Genomic DNA, 19,693 nt, shown 5'->3' with positions numbered 1-19,693 from the left:
ATCTTAAAACATCTCCTCTCTGATAAAAAAGTATTTTAAATTCAAACATTCCAGAAAGAAAAATAAATACTAATGTTATTATCCTTCACTTGACCCCTGCCTTTTTAAACATCACTGCTACCACAACTTCTTCAATATGCTGTGATACAAAGTATCAAACTCACAGGCAGCAAGACACTTTCAGAAAACCCTGAAATAGACAACGCTGTCAGCTAATTCCAGAACAAAACATCATTTGTTCAAGGTTTGGTTTGACCTTAGTCTTATTTTCCTGATAAAATAATCCAAAAAAATCATTCTTAAAACAGAATGAAGATTCTCTCCATCTCAAAACACTCAAAGAAACTCTTCAAAGAAAAGGATCATACTGGCTATCATGCTTCTGGCAATTTTTGAAGTCTCTGAAGCAAGTTGTCATCCATCAGATGCCCTTAAATCTATATAAAAAAAACTTTCATCCAATTACTGTAGGAAGGTTCCTTGCAATTTTTCCCCAAAAGCTATCATGCAGCATTTGTCTTGGACCACATCTATCCTGAAGAGGCTATCATTATTATAAAAAAAAGACAGAATTATTTTAGGGTCCCTAAAACTAGTAGACTCTCAGAAGATGTTGAGCCACAATACTTAAACTTCTACAGAATACATGAAAGATGACACAAATCCCCACATTTCAAAGGATATGCAAAAGGCACGTGCAATATTCAAGCATTTACATCCATGCCTCTAACACTACTGCTGTAGATGCCCCCCAGAGTAGCAAGTCAAGCCCCTCCATCCCTTCCTGCAGTTTCACTCAATTTACAGGCTGCTCACCCTCTGCCCACAGGACAGAGCTGACAGGAGGAGCAAGCCAGAGGCCAGAACTGTTCTAGCAGACCTCAGACCCCTGCTAGATCGAGGAGGAGAATCTGACAGAAAAGAAGATTCCTCAAGATTTACATCCTCTTTTAGAGTAACCTTATGATTCCAAATGAGTTTGTTATAAAAAGACAGTTCACTGTTTAATTTCTCTCTTTTTCTAACAACCTTGATACAGAATACTGTATGTACTTTTTACATAATGTAATGTTCTAACCTAAATTAGATCAGGGATTAGAATAAAAATTCAACTATATCACATAACACAGAATGAAAGTGTTACTATTTCCTTTTGATATGGCAGGAAAACCTTATTTCAGATCTTTTGAAAATATGCTTAAATTTCAAAAAGTTTAGAAGAAACAAACAACAAATCAACAAGAGACTTTTCTCAAAAAAAGTTCTGAGAAAGCAGAGCTGTTTGTTGCAATGCTATGAAAACAGGACACATTCAGTTTTTCAGCTAGCCAATGCTAACTGAACGCTTATTTTTCAAACAATTTATGTCTATAAAATTTTTCTGAATTTTATGACATGCTACTGCAGAAGAAACTTCCAAAAAGCTATAAAGCTGTTAAGTTTCCATTCTGACATTTATTTAATAGTACATATGCATATAAAATCTTTTTTTTTAATAAATTGGTAGGCAGTATAGCTAAGGAAAAACATGTTAAGTGAACAAAAGATGGATTACCCTTGACTAGACTTTCCATTTTGATGAAAAATCAGAACTCTGATCACAAGCAAATTTCTCTGTGGTTTGCTGATTACTAACATTAGAAATGTTCTCCGAATCATTTAAATCATCTGTTTCTTCACAATGTGCTTTCAGTTACTTGTTTTCAGTTTTTAATACAACATTGCTGATAATATTACAATATCCCTTCCTCCTAGGAGAGGCAGTCAGACCCTGTCTGCATTCCACAGGAACACAGCCTTGCTCTGGTGCAGCTCCATCTGCCCTTCTCCCCCCCACGGCCAGCCCAGCTTTACCCATCTCCTCACTGCATCAAGACATGAAAACTGGTGGCATATGATACTGATTTATGAATTCAAACTGCATCAAAAATTCAAACTGCAGTTAAATACAAGTAATATTTTCCCTTACCAAAGATTTCCAAAAGTTCTTTCTTCTCAAAAACACTGAATATTTCAGCCTAGTTTTGTGGAAATATTTCTATGCAGTGCTCATATAATTCAGAATTAATGCACTTCCATAAAATTATATATGTTCTGAAACAAAGAACGTTACTTGTTCACCAAGGCAAAGTTTAAAACAGAAAAAAAAGTAACTTCACAGTGATTTTATGCCTGAGATTTGAAATTGCTTTGTACTAACTTATTAAATTTCACCAAATTTAAGGTTTCAACTTAAAATAATTCTCCGATAGCTGCAGTGGTTTTAGAGATATTTGACTTGATCTTTCCAGTCAAAAAGCTTTCAGTTCTCTGAGACTGTGAACAAATTATTGTTTCTCATATTTTCACTGCTCTACTACAATAAATTAACAACATTCTAGTAAATAGCACCACTGGTGTACAAAATCCTGTTAACCAACATCACCCTGCTGTTACACAGTAAGAAAACAAAAGTGGGAAGGGGGAAAAAAAACCCTCAAATCAGCAAACATGCAGAGGCATTCCGGGAAAAAAAAAAATCCACAAACAGAAAGAGATGAGAGAAAAGCTTAACTTGATGTTTTTAGCTGACAAAAGCAGCATTTCTCTAGAGCAGGGAGGGAATTTGGATGTTGCTTATGGGAACCAGATGAAGGGACTCCTCCTGTGACTGCAGCACACAAGCTGGGAACGCTGGTGTTCTGCACCAAACTGTCCGACCAGGGGCAGCTGAGGGCACCTTCCAGGCAGGCAGTGCCAGCCCTGCTTCCCAGCATCACTTCCTGAGAATCCCATGTCTCCTCTCCCAGTCCACACATGATCACAACACGAGGACAGCCCATAATAAGAAAGTTGCCCAGCCTGCCCAGCGAGGGCCAGGAGCAGGGCACATAGGAAGGAAGAGCCTGTGGCCACCAGCTCATCCCCCTGCTCAGGGAACCCACACCCATCCACAGGACACCAGTGTGGGAAGCACAGTGCACACACCCACACACCACTCAGATACAGCGCTCTCCTGGACTCCACTGGCTCCCTTCATTCACTGACCAGCAAGCTGCACCTTTCCACCCACAGCAAGACTAGGAAAAACTGCAAATACTTACACAAAATGCTGGCTGGTTAGGAGAATCAGGATTATGATGTAAATTACCTTTAGAAGTGTCTAGTCCATCACATTATTCAACAACAATGCTCAAATGAGGTAGTCAAAATACCTTAGCATGGCAACATTACACTAACCATATAGGAGGAAAATAAAAATTTAATAACACCTAACACTTCTTCTAAAAATAGGGGGCTCCATTAAAAGCAAATTATTAAATAATTCAGAACGGTTTCTTCTCCTAGTAACTGAAACCCTGCTGAGGTTAGGTGAGCAAGACATCTGAAGAGCTGAGTAGCCAATTAAGCTGGCAGTACCTTTGCTCTGCTGGGCCTATTCACACTGCACCTCCCAGCTCCAACAATGGCTAAAGCAAGTCAACAGTGACACTGCAATACTTCCCCATAAGGAAAAAATATATATGCAATGACACCCCTCCCCAGTTATTTACTTCAGAGTGCAACTGCATCCACTAATACTTAAAACCACTCATGGTGAATCCATAAAGAGAGGGGGAAAATTAAATTTAAACAAGCATATGAGTGTTATTATTTTATTTAGGTGTGGGACAAATCAACTAGAAGGAAACAATCTATAGCCTCATAAGAAGATTGTGAATTTGTAAATGATCAATTAACTCATACACTAAATTATTCACTCTAAATGGCACAGTCACCTTAACGTGAGTCTGCAAAAGTAATCGATACAGAAGAGAGGAAGATGTTTATTTTTGTTTTCTATAAATATATACTGAGTTGTTAAGGTTCAGACCAAGACATCTTTATTCACACTGAGGAGAACTTGACTGCAATTCATGGAACTTGAATCACACCCTTGGAGAAAATATAGAAGTAATTTAAAAGGTCACTTTTGTTCTCTCTCCCTACTTGCTTACATACACATTTTAGGAAAAATGACAACAGGAAAACATGTGAAAGGATGACAGCATGAATTAATAATTAGTCAATTAGCAGCTTGGAATTATGGCTGGAATAATAAAATGGAAATATCTTAATAAAGTGAATGTTGTTAATGGCTTATCAGTTTAAAAATAATCATATTCTTATTAAAGCCACTGTATGGGAAGAGACTAAATGAGAGCTGTATTTTTCAATTCTGTTTTGCATGGTCTTTAGCGAGCACTTATATTCTTTTCATTTCCCATCCCCACAGGATTATTGTTGGAACAGCACTATACTCATTATCTGTAATGAGTAAGCTACTTTTAACTTTATTTCTATCTAAATCTCTAACTTGGATTATTCCTCAGATGGGCAAGTTAGTAGACCAGTGTGCAAGAATAGCAAAGTTGAATTTATATGCTCCTGTCTCAGGGTTTCAGGCCCAAGGAGGAGAGGTGACTGCTGAAGGGAGCCTTTAATGCTCCAGGACTAGTATGCAGCCACAGAGATTTTACCACAGATTCAGTAGACCCAGTAAGTCCGGCACACAAATATTGAATTACACAGTAGTCATATTCCTTCCAAAAACAAAGCAACTGAATACAAAGATCAGCAGTAAAGTAGCTTAGTTGGAGCTTCATTTCTTCATATGGACACTATGCCTCACCTGAGTTCAGTATACTGAAATTCTGAAGAGATGTTATGCATTTCCTAAGGTTATGGGGCCTACAGCGTATTCAGCTAACATAAAAAAAAATTACTAACTTCACCCACTAGGTTGAATTGTCCACAAAACCCACATTTTATTCAATACGATGTAATTTGAGAAGGGGACAGCAGATTTTTCACAAATTTCTATAGCACTGAATATCTGTTTTAATACAAGGAGAACAACTTTCAGAAATCATGGCCAAGTCACATGCAAATTCTTCCATTCACAGTGAAATGGGAAGATACGTAAATAAAAGAAAAATAGAGCAATAACAGAGGAACAGAACATCACAGATGAGGGATTTCCAACAGAGAAAGTAGGAATCCGTACAGTCATTAGTACAGTAGGGTCAGAATCAGAAAAACCTGGTTTGCTTGTGGGTTTTATTTTAAACCGTGCAAACAAAAACGATTCTGTTCATGTCAAAACGTGTTCATATGGAACAAAACATCTCCTGTAGTTCAGATCACTTCACTGCAAGGCTTTTTTCTCTGTTCCAATATCATCATGTGCCATTAATTTGCTAGTTGAAAAAAAAGAAACCCTGAAGCCTAACATGTATTTTTATCTACTTGTTAAAAAAAGTACAAGAAAAGCTCTCCATAATGGTGAAGGGAGGAGGAATGGAGGGGGTGGGAGACAAGAACAGGACACAAAAAACCACCTTTTCCAAAGACTGTTCTAGGCAAAAGGGACGTGTCATGTTAAACAGTAGTCAATAGCTGTATACAACCAGTAAACAAATTCAGCTCTATGAAAAAAGAACTACATCACCATTTAGTGGTTGCAATTTAGATTATTCTAGCGTGTAATACTTTAATTGTATAAAACAAAGCTGATGTCACAAACACAAAAGAACTTCTTGCAAAGCAAGCACCACAAGTAATTTTTATGCTGCCACTGATGGCTGACAAGTGATGAGCACTTTGTTCGAATTCATATACTTACGCATCTAAGGCAACAGGTGGCTTGTAAAAAGAAAAACACTAAGAGCTTTTTAACTCTTCATTATCAAAATTTTTATAATAAGTTTTATCATAATGACTAAACAATCTCTACAAATTGAAGCTCAACATACTAACTACAAAGATGAACCATGGTTCAGCGAAAATGATCTATTATTTTGCTAAAAGCAGAAACTGAGGTAGGGTTCTGGATCCCACTGACTTGAGCTCTGCCTACACTCACAACATTTTGAAATTGCACAAAGCACTCAATATTTAAACATTCGCTTAAGATATATAAATTAAAATCACTTTAAGATAAAAATTGTTTTTTTCTTGCTGTCTTTTCTATATCCATCTCAAACAATAGCTGAATATTCTGGTATCCTTGGAAGGAAATTCTGGAAGTGTATTTTCAAGTCTCAAAACCAACTGAAAGTGATACATTTCACTTGTTGCTTAATGTAGTTTTGGGCCAAGAGTGGCATTATAAAAAAAGTGGTTTTTTCCTAAATACTGCACAGTCCAGTGAAGAGTTTTGTTTTCTTTAAGCACACAGAGTTATTAAAAAAAATAATTAAAGCAGCTATGCTGCACAGAATGAAGGAACATAGTTCATCTACATTTGCATTTATGTGCAAAGAACTTCAAAGCAAAATAAAAGACATCATGAACACAGAGATAATTCAGATTAAAAAAACAGAACTAGAATAAAATAACCTAGAGGGGTATTTGCTGATTTTGTTACATTTTTTAAAAATCGGAAGGTAAGTTGAGAAGACAAAAATGCAGTAAGAATACCAAAACAATCTTTATATTCTGCCTTGTAATTAAGCTATGAAATAATCATCTGCTTATGATTAAAACATTTTAGTGTTTACTGGTTTGGATAGATTAAACTCACATACAACATATTAGACTCTTTCCTCTGCATGGTAGTTTCATCATGCTATCCCTAACAATTGAAAAATACGACATCAATATTTCTTATCTTGTACACCACACACACACACACAATTTCTATGGTGATGTTCATTGGATTAATTTTTCTGCTTTTTGACACTTCAGAGAACCAACCCAGAGTCTTAAACTGCCCAACTTTTGGATTCCCTCTGTTTCTTTACATACTTTGTCTGAAAGCAAGCAGTCCCTCTCAGGTAGCATACATTTCCTGTACTTCTACATTTCCCCCCGTTTGCAACTCTTTCACACACTCGACTTCCCATTCCTACTGCTATTTAGCTTTGAGATAGTAATTTTCACATCAAATTACCAAGGCTGGGTGCATAAAAATATGCAGTAAGTGTCAAGGAACTGTTACCTCAGTAACAGCCATCAAGGCTAGTACTGAAATGCAAACCTATGCTCAAACATATTATAACAGTTTAACTAGTAAAGCGAGTTTGAGGTACGGAAGCTTCTGCCATTATCCATATAAGGAGAAAAATGTATATGATGGTGGGGGGAATGAAGAAGGCAGAGAGAAGGAAGAAGGGATGTTGTTTGATTTTGTAAAGGAAGTCTTTTAAACTAACTTTAAAGAAAACAAATTAATCATGTATTACTTGAATACACAGAAACTTAATTACATACCAAATGAGAAACACTGAGGTTCTGAAGAATCTTCTTGCTATTTTATCAACAACAGATGAAGCTTCACTTTAATTGCAAAACCTAAAATAAGTACTGAAAGTAGCATTTCTGAGGTATTTCACAAAAATGAATAAATGTTTGGCTTGGTATTTTGTTAATTGTCTCCAGGCACAGAGGCTCCAGGGTGTTGTTTGAGGCTAGAAACCCCCTGGCATCAAAACTAAAGCAACAGTTTCCAAAGCAGCTCTTGCAACTACTGCTGATAATCATCTAGCATTTAAATCCAGCCCATTGCTAATTCTGTTTTCTGCAGAAGATACCAGGATAAAAAGTCATCTTGAAATACACTAAAAAAGAGCTGGGAGAAACTGTGTGAAGGAAACACAAGAGTGACAAGTTCCAAACAGACTAAAAAACAGGCCATAAGAATTTCTGCTGAGATGCTGTTAATAACTGACTAATACATAACTCGTTGTAAACCCAAGTAGAAAAGCAAAACTTCATCTTCACCCAGAGTGAAGCTGGACTTCATCAGAACAGAAGAGAAAAGTCTGGAAAGCATATTGAAATCATACCAATTATCTTTGTTGAAGGCTCCCCTTCAGAAGAAGTCAGCAGATTTCCACATCAATACTTCAGCATTACAACAGCACAAAGGCACATCTGCAACCAAACCCTGCATCTCAATAACATCTCGCCATAAATAACAGTCATAAGAAAGTCAGATTTCTTCAGACTCTAGTGGACAACATGCAAGGTTTGAAAGAAAACATCCCTACATCTTGTAAACTTAGAAGAAAAGAAAACGAAAAAGAAAAAAAAAGGATGCAACTGGCATATTTCCTATGGCTGCCTTTTTACAAACATTTTTCATCTTAACAATCTCAGCTTAATGCTCCCTCAGCTAGAACAGCATGACTGTTTGCTGTATTACATATTCAATCTGATTAGAGAAATTACCTATTTTTAAAATAACCCAGCAAGAAGAATATGGTTATTTTTAAGACCCAAAGCCCCTTTTACTACATGGTTTCAAAATCAGTTCCAACAGCACAGAAGATAGTGGCAGCATATCCATGAAAAAAGGTGTTGGAGTATGGAGCCACTTCAGAAGAAGAGCCACTTCAGAAGAACCTTCCCATCCAGTGTACAAGTCTGGCACAATGTATGACTTGGAAAGGGACAAACACCTATTTTTCTGAAAGTGGCATTTTGGCTGTTGTAGAAACCAGGCAGCTCCCATAAATAGCAATTCTGAAAGGAAACTGAACCAGAGCTTTTTCTGTCAGTTTATTAAACGGTCTCATAAACTCTCACAGGCAAAGACAAAGGAACTCTAAACCAACAACCCAAATATCTCAGACAAATTTGCTTGACACAGAACAAAAAGGAGGTATATATTAATTAAATCTTACAACAGCATATCTTAACTAACCTAGAAGCTTTGTTTAGTTTGTTTAGGATAAGTAACTTACAGCCAGAATAAGAAACCCAAAGCCAGGCTCCTCCTGGTCTTCATTTGCGGTAGTTAGTCCACTGTTCAGTACACAGCAATCAGATATGTAAACTGCTCTTTGTCTATTTTAATACTGAAGGCACATAAGCCTTGGAAATGATCACCTCAGCTCATTTAGTATTGACTCACTTGCATATTCTAACTCCAAAGCAACAAGGGACAGTGATAGAGAGCCCCTGAGCAAACTCCTGCCATTCACAAACCAGGGTAGCCCATGCCCTCAGCTGTGCTAGGAAGCATAGCCATCATCTACGATTCAATTGAGAAACAGAAGTGCTTCAAGGAATCTCTCAATTTAAAGTCTTCCTTAAAACTCTGCATTAAAATGAAAACCAAAACAACAAACAACAACACTTTCTCAAAAAGCATTAAAAAAAAAACCAACACTTTCACAAAAGCAGCTTTCTGACAGGGATGATACAATATTCTCACTTTACAGACTACTCACCTTTCTGATACAATCATGCAGCTAATTAAAGTGAAAATACTCAACCACTTACATTTTTGCAAAGAACTGTTACTTTACCTTTTCTGAGGTAGCCTTCTTCTGACCAAAGGAAAACAGGCAAATATTTCATATTAGAAACAAAAACATTAGGGAAAAAAAACCCCAATCCATCTGCAGTACTTTTCCCTTCAAGCTTTCAAGAAAGTCCATGAAACAGCAAAAAAAAAAAATTAATAAATTATTAAACTATCACTGTTTTTAAGAAGTCCGGATACTCTACACCATCAGCAAAGACACCCACTCAAACAGGTAAACATGTATTTCACAAACAGGCACCTGAACACCCCAACTCTATCACACATTGACGATTTCTCTGAAGTATTACAGAGGAAAAACTCATCTGCATTGCCTAAATAGCAATTACACACTGCCAAATCACACACACAGAACTGTAATAAAAGTAGTCGTAGGTCAAATAACAGCAATGACTCAGTAAAGATAGCCTGCCTGGTCTTTATTCTCAGGGGAGGGAGGGTTTACTGGTCAAGTACTTTATGACTCACAGTACAGTATATTAGAAATTTTCTATGTATTCTTTAGAATTGAGAGATTGCCCTTGTAGCTCAGTAGGTAGCTCTCCTGTTTCTGGCCTGCGAGGTCATAGCTTTAAGTCCCTGCTGAGGAAACTTAACAAGTTCCATCTATAAATAGAATGGCATTAGATGCTGCTACTCTAGCAAGGGTGGTGGCCTTTAGACAGGAAATTTTATGTTTTCATCTGTTCTGATACAAAAAAGAAACTGGACATAAAGAGGCATAGGATATTATGCTAAAGATGAATGACAAAGTGGGTTCCAAAATCCACTGTCACTTCAATCAGCATGATACTAACAAATCTAGCATTATCAAGCTATGATAAAGGCTAGACAAGAAGGCAAGAACAGTAATTTTCCTTCTCAATGAGAGTAAGTAATTAAATAAAATTACAGACTTTACAATATTTGAGACTGAAACCTCGTAGGTACAATACAATCAAAATTCGATTTGTGACATCAAGAGGCAACCTCAACATAAAACAAATTTTGGACTGCTTGATTAATAACAAAGTTTGAACATTCATAGCTCTCTCTATCTGAAGAAGTAAAGTACCTCCTTGAGAGATATTTAATTATCATGGATTAATATGATACATATAAATTCTTGCTCCTAATATCCATATATTTGGGGAGGCTTGTTCAGCTCTCAGAACAACTATTTGTGAGAAATTTTTAAATGAAACCTATTTTAACACTTACCTGAGTTTATTTGTGCTTTCAAGTGTAACCACCTGGCCTTAGAGGAACACAGATTAAAGCTCAGGTATCAGTTTCATTTAGTCTGGCAATGTAATTTACTGCTCAATAAAGACAAAGGCTAACTCACTACAGTGATGACAATTTTCCAGCACCTGTTCCACAATCTGCACCCACATGCCCAGGAAAACAAATTCACTCCTCTGCTGGAGACAAAGCTGCAAACAGAATACTGTGAACAGCTCTGAGGTGCAAATCAACAAATTTTGTTCATATACACACACCAAAAGAAAAGAACAACAGCAATGTAACAGGAGATTAGGGTGATTTTATAATGTGATTTCCTGCATCTCAAACACACTAACATTATGTTCAAGGACGATGACAGAACTTGCAACATTCTTCTGCAATTTTTCAGCACAAGAGGTTACTGCCCTTCCTAATTATCTTTTTGCCTAAGTGAAAAATCTGATTAGTTAAAAGTTTTCCACAGCTGGCCAAATTAAGCTAGTTGATCCTGCACTGGCACTGATCAATCAAACAGGATGCTGGTGTACAAAATGTCTCCCTCTCTCTTGCAGGTGTAGGTTTCAAAGTAGTAGTAATTGAAACTGCATGAGAGAAGATTGACAAGAATCCCATCCTGGTCCTTTAATTCCACTATCAACCTTTTGGACAATAATGTACTAGTATTGAAAGCACACATAAGGCTCTTTTCTGCTCTTCATATCCTTCTACAAACAACTGCTTTTAAGCACCAGCCTTCATCCCAGGTCTTCTTCCACGTACTTGTACTGAAATTTTGAAATTGCAACACACAATGCAAAACCAGTCTTGCAAATATAAATTATTTCAATTTTAGGGATGATTTTGCTAAAAGGAGTAGAGGAATGACATTTTCATAACTCTGTGATTAGAAAAACTTCCTATGTGAAATCTTTTTTTAAAGTCAAAACACTGTACGGTATTTAACCGAAAAAATCCCAAACAAAAAAATCTACAAAGAAAAAAACCCACAAGCACTAGATTATACACAGACACAACTGCCAGTTTAATTTGAAAGCTTTCTCAATTTCTGGGTTTAATATGGAGAAGTTACTGAAAGCCAACTGAAAGTTTAGCTGAACTATGACCTTTTGCAAATATTTTATTAAACCTTAATTCAGTTGCTCTAAAAATAAATAAGAAGAGAAAATTTCAATAGGTACTATCATCTACTCAATAGCATACATCAATACATCTGGATAGTGTAACACTAACAAATTGGATATGTGCAGACTATTTTTAAACTTTGGTAGCTTAGCAGTGAACGATTTGTATTTGTAAACAGGCAACGCTTTTTTAACAGGTGTCAATTGCACTTAGTAATATAAAACAAAACCAAAGCATCTTCAAAAATTTGAACCAAAATATGTGAAAGACAATACCACTTTTTTTAAGACAGATATGTTAACATCATTTCAAGGTGAATTTTGACACCTCATTCACATTATAAAGATGAAAAAACAGCTTCAGATATCAGAAGTGACAGAGTCAAGCTACAGCTGCATAAACTGAGCCACTGTGATTCCCAAAGCACAGAACACACATGCTGAAAGGATGAGATGTAAGTCATACTTTGTTCACTGAAATGTTAGTGCAGTGGAGTGTGGCCAAGTGATATCCTCACAAGCCTCCTCTCAGTAGCAGTTGGATTCCAGGAGCAGCAATCAGCAAGTATGGCTTCTTGTTAGAGAACATGGGGGAAATCATGTTCTCATCATGCCTCAAGCATATAAAATTAGCATATAAGATTAGCATCTTCATATAGAAAATACACACATTTTTATGGAAGTCAAAAAAATCAGCAAAAAAAGAGGATGTATCTTATTCAGTTAAATTACTTTATCAACACTTTGATTTTTGTGGGCAAATCAAGACACTAACAGTATTACTAAAGGTTACCATTAAGCTGCATGATGGTAAAAAAATACAGTTAAGTCAACTTGATTTTAAATGCTGAGCAAAAATCAGCAAAAATATTGTCAAACCCAGTTTTGATTAGAGCTTTTTTCAAGTAAGAATAAACTACGCTCAACTGACATGATTCATAGCTATCAAAGCTTTAAGTGATGACAAATAGCTTTAGAAGTTATCTAAAACCCTGAAGGAGGCAGAACCAGGGGGTGGACTAAACATTTCCAGTTTTAACAAACATACAACTGTAGTAAAAGCAATTAAAGCTTTCTAGGAACCCACGGGCATTGGTCACACCAGTCACTTCCGTAAGACCGCAGGGGATGTTTACCCAGCTTCACAGCTCTTTCACTCCTACCACAAAGAACAAGATTTCACGGATTATCGGTTACCAATCTCCCCATCCTGATGCTAAAGGGCAGCTGGAGCTCCTCTGCTGTAAAGTCAGAGCACTTCAGAGGAGCTAAACAGGAGCTTCCCAGCCCTACGTGCCAGCACTGCCCCAGCACCGAGTCACTGTGAGCAGCAGGGAGCTGACAGGATCCTCTGCAGGACTGGCACACCAGGGGATGCCACAGGTGAGCTCTCGAGCTCTCAGGTTCTTCCACAAAACCCAGTGTTGCCTGCCCTACTTGAAACATTAGGCATCCAACTCTAATGTCTTTTTATTAATTGAAAAGGAGCATTTGATAGCAAAGTACTTTTACAGACAAGCTTCCTCCCAATTTCTCTACCTTTGAAGAGAAAGACTGGATTTCATTAAAGAAACTAAAAATAACAGAAAAACGTGGAACATATTTTCTAGAAAACTAGGACTGCAGAATATCAGCGGGAAGAGAAATTCAAAAACATGAAGAGCTGTGGCTATTTAACACCCAGTATGTTCAAAAACTTGACAGAGATATAGCAGTGACTAAATACTGATATCTACCATTTTCCTCACTGAGGATTGTTTAAGTATAATTTGTAAATTTACACTTGTAACAAAATTGCCATTTATAGTTCACCGTACAAAGAAAGAAATTTTCTACAAGTACTTGTGACCGATCTGCCATAAAAGTTGAAAGATGGTTAAAGCCATTAAACTGGGGAAGAGGGGCTATGATAACCTTCAAACAGCCTGCCTTCTGTCACCACACAAAACACTGCTGCCTCAGTCAAAACCTGCAGTACACCTGAAACATGGAGAACAGAGCTGTCAGAAATGTTCCAAATTAAACCATGAAACTTGGAAGATGTACAAAGCTGTACCTGAAAGCCCATGTCAGGTTACTGTGGGACTGCAAACACCACTATCCAGGACAGACAACCATTTCAAAATTAAATCCCCCATTCACTCAGCCAGTAAGTAAGTAGTATATCTGAGGTTTTCAGAACTGGGTGTGACCAAAAGTAAATTATACTCCTTCCCCTAAAAAACTGGGATAACATCTGAAATTTTTCTTTTTAAGTGTATGGAGACCAACTGGTTTAGTATAAGTATCAGTAAAGCATTTTCAGTTTGTGCACTTTTACAGAAAAAAAAAATCTACAGAAAGTATCAAAACCCGAGAATGGATTGTTCTATTCTGCAGGGGAAAACTTAATTCTCTTGTTTGCTGAGCTAAGAGAATCTACTTTGTACTGTCACTAATCATGTATAAAAGTACAGTGGTGCTCAACACAAATTTACCTCTCCTTTCACTTGTCGTGTTACCCTACCATGTGTGGTTGCCTTGTGTTGCCTGTTTCTTTGCAAATATTTAATATACCTTAGACACCTAAACAATGTTTTTATTGATTTAATGAAAACCATATATCTCAAGAAAACTAACAGTCTAACAAGGATATGGAAATTTGAAGGCTGAAAATTCACAGCCACTTCAAGATGGGGGTATTGTCTCTTTTTAAATGAAGTAAAGTAAGTAGAGAATTAGCTAGATGGAAACAGAATTTCTCCTCATATTTATGCCATGTAAGAGCTCACCTGTGTACTTTGTAGTGGATCAACTCACAGGCAAAAAACATCTCAAAATACAAAGAGGTAACAACAGTGTATTGTTATGGCAGCTAAAAAAACAACAAATAGACCTTCTGTTCTAAAGAAAACACATTTTAACACATCCTCAATAAATAAAGAAAACAGGATCAAACTCTTCAGCCTAGAACTATAAAATACCTTTACTGAGCTACCCAAACTTTGTGTCACCATACTCAACTCCATTCCTATCAAGCCACTTTCTTACCTATTGTTACCTTAATTAATACAACTTGGTTAATTCTCAAACTGCTTTCTGCAAAATTAGCAACTGAACCAAGCTAAGTCAGAGCCTAACAAGCCTTTCTTCAGTATACTCAGGCATGCAGAGCTTTAAGTCTACAGCACAAATCCACAATGACCTGCATCTGACTTCCTGCCTGGCATCCATCAAAAGAAAAAGATCAATTCTCTGAGGGACTCTGCTTCCCATGCTGGCCATTACCACAGGCAGTAGTAGTGTGTATCACAACAGCACAAAGACAGGGAGCAACACTTTCAGTGCTCAAAGGTGAAAATGTGATCCAGATCAAATCAAAATGAAAACAAACACTAAATTTTTCATGCCTTGAAAATACACAATCCCCAGATCACTTCCTATTACAGCTCTTCCTACCAACATTTATAATTCTTATTTTCTCTTCACCTTCAACACCACCTCCTTTCCAGCTTGCTGGCATACAAGTCTCACCCTCCAGTCTCCTGCCTACTACCCTTGAACAGGAGCAGCCTACCAGGGTTCTTCTTAAGTCACTTTCTACTGTGACTGCAGAGATTCAGTGTTCAGTGTCCACCCATCAGGCTGAAAACTGACAGTTGGTTTCAGGGCACTGGCTCCCAAAGATACACAGTTCATCAGGAACTTGGACCAAACCCTGGTAAAAGGCAACAAAGAAACTTCATCCTCTCAGGATCTGCAAAGTCTAAGGATTTACAAAAGCAGCAGATTTCTACTTCCATTTCTGTCTTTTATTAACACATTCCATTTTTCCTTCTTCATGAAATTAGACAAGCTGCCATACACTGCCAGCAAAAGAAAATGAAACATCATTACTGCAGATTTCCAAAAACCCAGTTTCTTTTTAAGTCTTCAGTACAAGGCTAATGAAGAAAGGCGTACCTGTTACATAGCAGAGGATGAGGATTGTCTTGGCTGGAAAAACCCGATGGCTTTGAATTGAATGGCAGAAGTTGAATTGTAATGGATATTTGCTCCACAGTTATTAATTACAGTACAACAATGCTGTCCTTAAGCTAGAGAAAACAGGTAAGTAAGTTTACGTACGCATCAGATGAAAGATCCCATCACAGGCGTTAATGTGAGACAAGAAGGAATTTCCTAAGCCTTGTCCAGTGTGGGCTCCCTTCACAAGGCCAGCAATATCCACCACATTCAGAAATGCTGGAATTTTGCTGAAATATAAAAGTTAGACGTTTCATTACTAAAGCATATTAGCCAACATTTTTGGCACAGAAATAAATACAGAACATGAAAATCCAACACTTCTTTGCTGAAACAAGTTAAACATCACAGTGTGGAATGCACAAGACAAAATTCCCCCCATCCCATGTAAAACATCCATTCTCTAAGTTCTCTGTAAATATTTATGTAAAATGAAGTAAACTAGTTCTGAAGTGTGGAATCAAATAGACAACTACACAATAATCAAGCAGGCCTGGGAGGCTGAGGCATAAATACATCATGGGTAATGCATAGTTTTCACAGGACCAAAAGGATAAGACACAAAAGGCCATTGCATTCTGCTATTACACACCTCCAAGGTTACCATTTAGTTCAGCAGGTTATGCAACTTTCTCAGAAGAGCACTTTTTTTTTTTTTAAATACAGTGCTGGTTATAATTAGCAGTGACCAGGGTAATGCAAACAATTTGGAAAAAAGACAGATAAAGATAAGTTAAGATGGTATTATAATATAAACAGCTGTGATGTTTTCCACCATAGTGAACAGCAAAGGGTTAAGCAGACATGTTCACATCATACAGCAACAACAGAATAGTCATTAAGATCAAATTAGCTGACAAAAAACAGAAAGAAGCTTCTAAAGTAATGGGAAACTTACAAATTGCAAACCTTCTATCCTCCACAAATTCTCAACTTGTTAAAAAATGAACAAATAACATAATGGGCATTACACTTTTCATGTACACTAAACCAAATTACTTCTCAAAATCAAGCTGAATCAGGAAAAAACCCCAAGAAACCACTAAAACTTTGTGATTAGGTGTTGACTAAAAGAACCTTCATATGCTCTATGCAACTAACACCATCATCATGAACAGTGGCAGAGACAGACACAGTGATATGCTGCAAATCCCTCACTTGCAAAAGACCAGAACTGCACACACCAGTCTCAAAACCTCCAGCTTGATGGCTCCAAAATAAATAGGTGGAAGAGTAGTTCATTCCCATCAAACACTTCATCACCATCATATTTCATGAGCACTATGCTAGAACTAATACAGCAGCTCACCATTTTACTGGCACTAAGTACAGCAGCAAACTCCCAAACCCACAGTTTCCACACAGCCCCAAGGACAGGGGTGTGACCACCCAAGGCAGCATGGGTGAAAAAAGCTGATCTGGAAAGCACTCCCCCTGTTCTGTGGTGAGTGATCTCAACAGGAGATTCAAATCCAAAGATATAAGTTCTGTGGTCCACCTTAAGATGCCTTTTCCGAAGACCTACCTTGGCAGTGCTGCCCACAGCCAGAAACTACCACAAAGGTGGGAATGAGGGCTAGGGATAACCTAGCCAGTAATCTTCTAGGCAGTATTACACTTCTGAAATCTTTATTGTCCACAGCCCAAACGAAGCTTTATTTTTATTAGTGTGACAACTTGCTGATAAATATGTGTTTTCAAATACTGAATATTTGACAACATGACTGCTGTCAAATCTGTAACAGCAGGAAACTCCACCAGCAGGAAAACCACCTGTATCATCACAGTGCCTGGTATGGCAGCTATAGTCGAGACAGAAAAAAATGTAGATACATGGATCATTGTCTCTGCTCTGAGCAACTGACTTAGGTAGAACAAAACACAATTCCAACTTTTTTTCCTTTGGTGCTACCCCACTTTCATTTGACTGCAAAAAAAATCAGCAGATGTGCTTCCTTACTTCAAATTAACTCTCTTTGGGGAGATATGATACACTAGAATCTGTTTGAGCATGGACCATCAATTATTTCTGGAGGAAGGGTGACCTAAAGGTTTTGTTTTCAGCCTTGCTCTAACACTTCCAAAGAAAAATTATTTATTTCAAGTAAAATAATTTCACAATACGAGATCTGGACAAAATCTTTTTGTTTACTAAGGTGAAGCTCAAAGTGTCACTAAACCTGTCAGGTATAATACCTTAGGAACTTAGTGACATGCTCCATGTAATTAATACCTTTGTGATGTACTTAAAAAGAAACAATTATGTAACACAATACAGTATGCTACTTACATTCAGGTAACACAATAGTGACTTTAAACTTCACTAGGCCCATGAAAAGAAGGGCCCATCCTTGGGAAGACAGATATTGTGTGCTGCAAGTTAATGCTGTGGAATGCAGTCAAAAGTACATGAATATAAGTACACTATGAAGTAAACCAATTTTACAAATTTCACATGTTTGTCCCACTATATTTTTTTAACTACCAGTACACAAACTCAGAAGAAATCCTGATTTAAGACACTAGGAAGAATAACTCACATTCTGAAGACAGAAGCCAGTAAATATGAATGCATTAACCCAGTAACTCCTTTTGCCTGACACAAGAACTAACATACTTCAGAAGAAACTGCGGGCAACTTCCCAGTCCTTGCTTTTTGAGACTTAACTACTCAGCAGCAAGACAGAAAAAGCCACTCTTTAAAGCACTTCTCCATTGTCATTTTAAACTGTGTTTTAAGGAAAACAAAGGTGGTGTAAGAAATGTTCTATACTCCCCTCTCACCTTTCTGGTAGGATTAACCTCCCGGCCAGCCATCAGAACAATTCACACTTTCACTACAAAGATGCCACATTAGGGCAAGACAGATACCTTCATATGCAGATGGCCACTATCACCAGAATCAACCTCATTTGCTACACAATGGAAAGAAAACCCCAGCACATTTCTTTCACAGCTGAGTAACACAAGCAAGAGACCTTTGAAGTGTGTGGGTTTCCAGGGCGCTTTCTCACCTTCACTTTGGGTACCACAAAGCTCACATTCCAGGCAAATTAAAACTATTCCCGCTGTTAGACACCTTCCGGGTCTAAATCTCTGTTTCATCGTAAAAAGATGGACACACAGAAAAACAGAAAAAGGCACAAGGTGGTCACACTTGCCTTTAGTCTGAAGGACAAGGAGCCAATATTATGAAACTAAATAAACAAAGAACACTGCACAAAATGAGGGGAAAGTACGATATATATTGAATATGGTTTATTGAAGACTTAACTGCATTCTGCTGGTTTTTTCCTCCTCCTCTAAACATATTAATTTCAATTTCTTAAGATTCGTTAGTCAGCATTAGCATAATGTCACTGAGCCTCAAATGATCATCAGGAACAGGTGGCATCAACTGATCATTTGTACAAATCAGTGCTACACCAATCTACCATAAAGCATATCACAAGGATTTATAATATGAAACAGAACACCAAATCCAGAAGCGTCTCTATATTTTAACCACAGGTTTAATTCTTGAGCAGGGATTTTTTACCTCACTTTGAAAAACTCAGCATTGAGTTTGTGTTAGTGTACTAGCTTCACTGTATGAGCAACCATACAGTAAAGAGCACAAGACCCACTGGGCCAAATAAAGTACAGTTTTGCAGCCTGGTGGTTAGGGCATTTTCAGGAATAAAAGGCTTATGCATCCATAGGGTTACATATTTTGCAGAAAAGAGAAATTCTTTCTTCCTGAAAATTCATACAACCTAAGTAAGAGTCATCTGTTAGCATTCACAAATGACCTGAAGTAAAAGCAGCAAGACAGAGAGAGAACATGTATATGGTGGCAATCTCTTTGAGAGCCATTCAGCTCTCAGTCTGTCCTCACTGCTATTTTTGGCTCATTTCCAAACAGAACAGTTTGGAACTCCCTCTTCCAAGAGACTGTTACAGCTCCCACAATCAATCATGCAAGCAGTTTTGACCAATGTAAGCAAAATCCCTCACTGGGCAGTTAAAGGAATCTGTTTCCAAAGAACGAGGTACTGCAGATGAACCC

The 19,693-nt window shown here is 37.4% G+C and overlaps 1 protein-coding gene across 2 annotated transcripts in view; it reads right to left on the bottom strand.

The window, feature by feature from the left end:
• Positions 1-19,693, bottom strand: part of OLA1 (Obg like ATPase 1) — a 118,997-nt gene that overhangs the window by 65,636 nt on the left and 33,668 nt on the right. For both annotated transcript variants that reach the window (XM_036386617.2, XM_036386614.2), the window contains exon 4: positions 15,748-15,875. In XM_036386617.2, coding sequence (XP_036242510.1) covers positions 15,748-15,875 — 128 coding nt within the window. The remainder of the gene's footprint in view (positions 1-15,747; positions 15,876-19,693) is intronic.

Source organism: Molothrus ater, chromosome 7 (assembly GCF_012460135.2).
Source record: "Molothrus ater isolate BHLD 08-10-18 breed brown headed cowbird chromosome 7, BPBGC_Mater_1.1, whole genome shotgun sequence".
NCBI lineage: Eukaryota > Metazoa > Chordata > Aves > Passeriformes > Icteridae > Molothrus > Molothrus ater.
The sequence above is the reverse complement of the archived record's forward strand: the minus strand, read 5'-3'. Positions and strand labels throughout refer to the sequence as shown.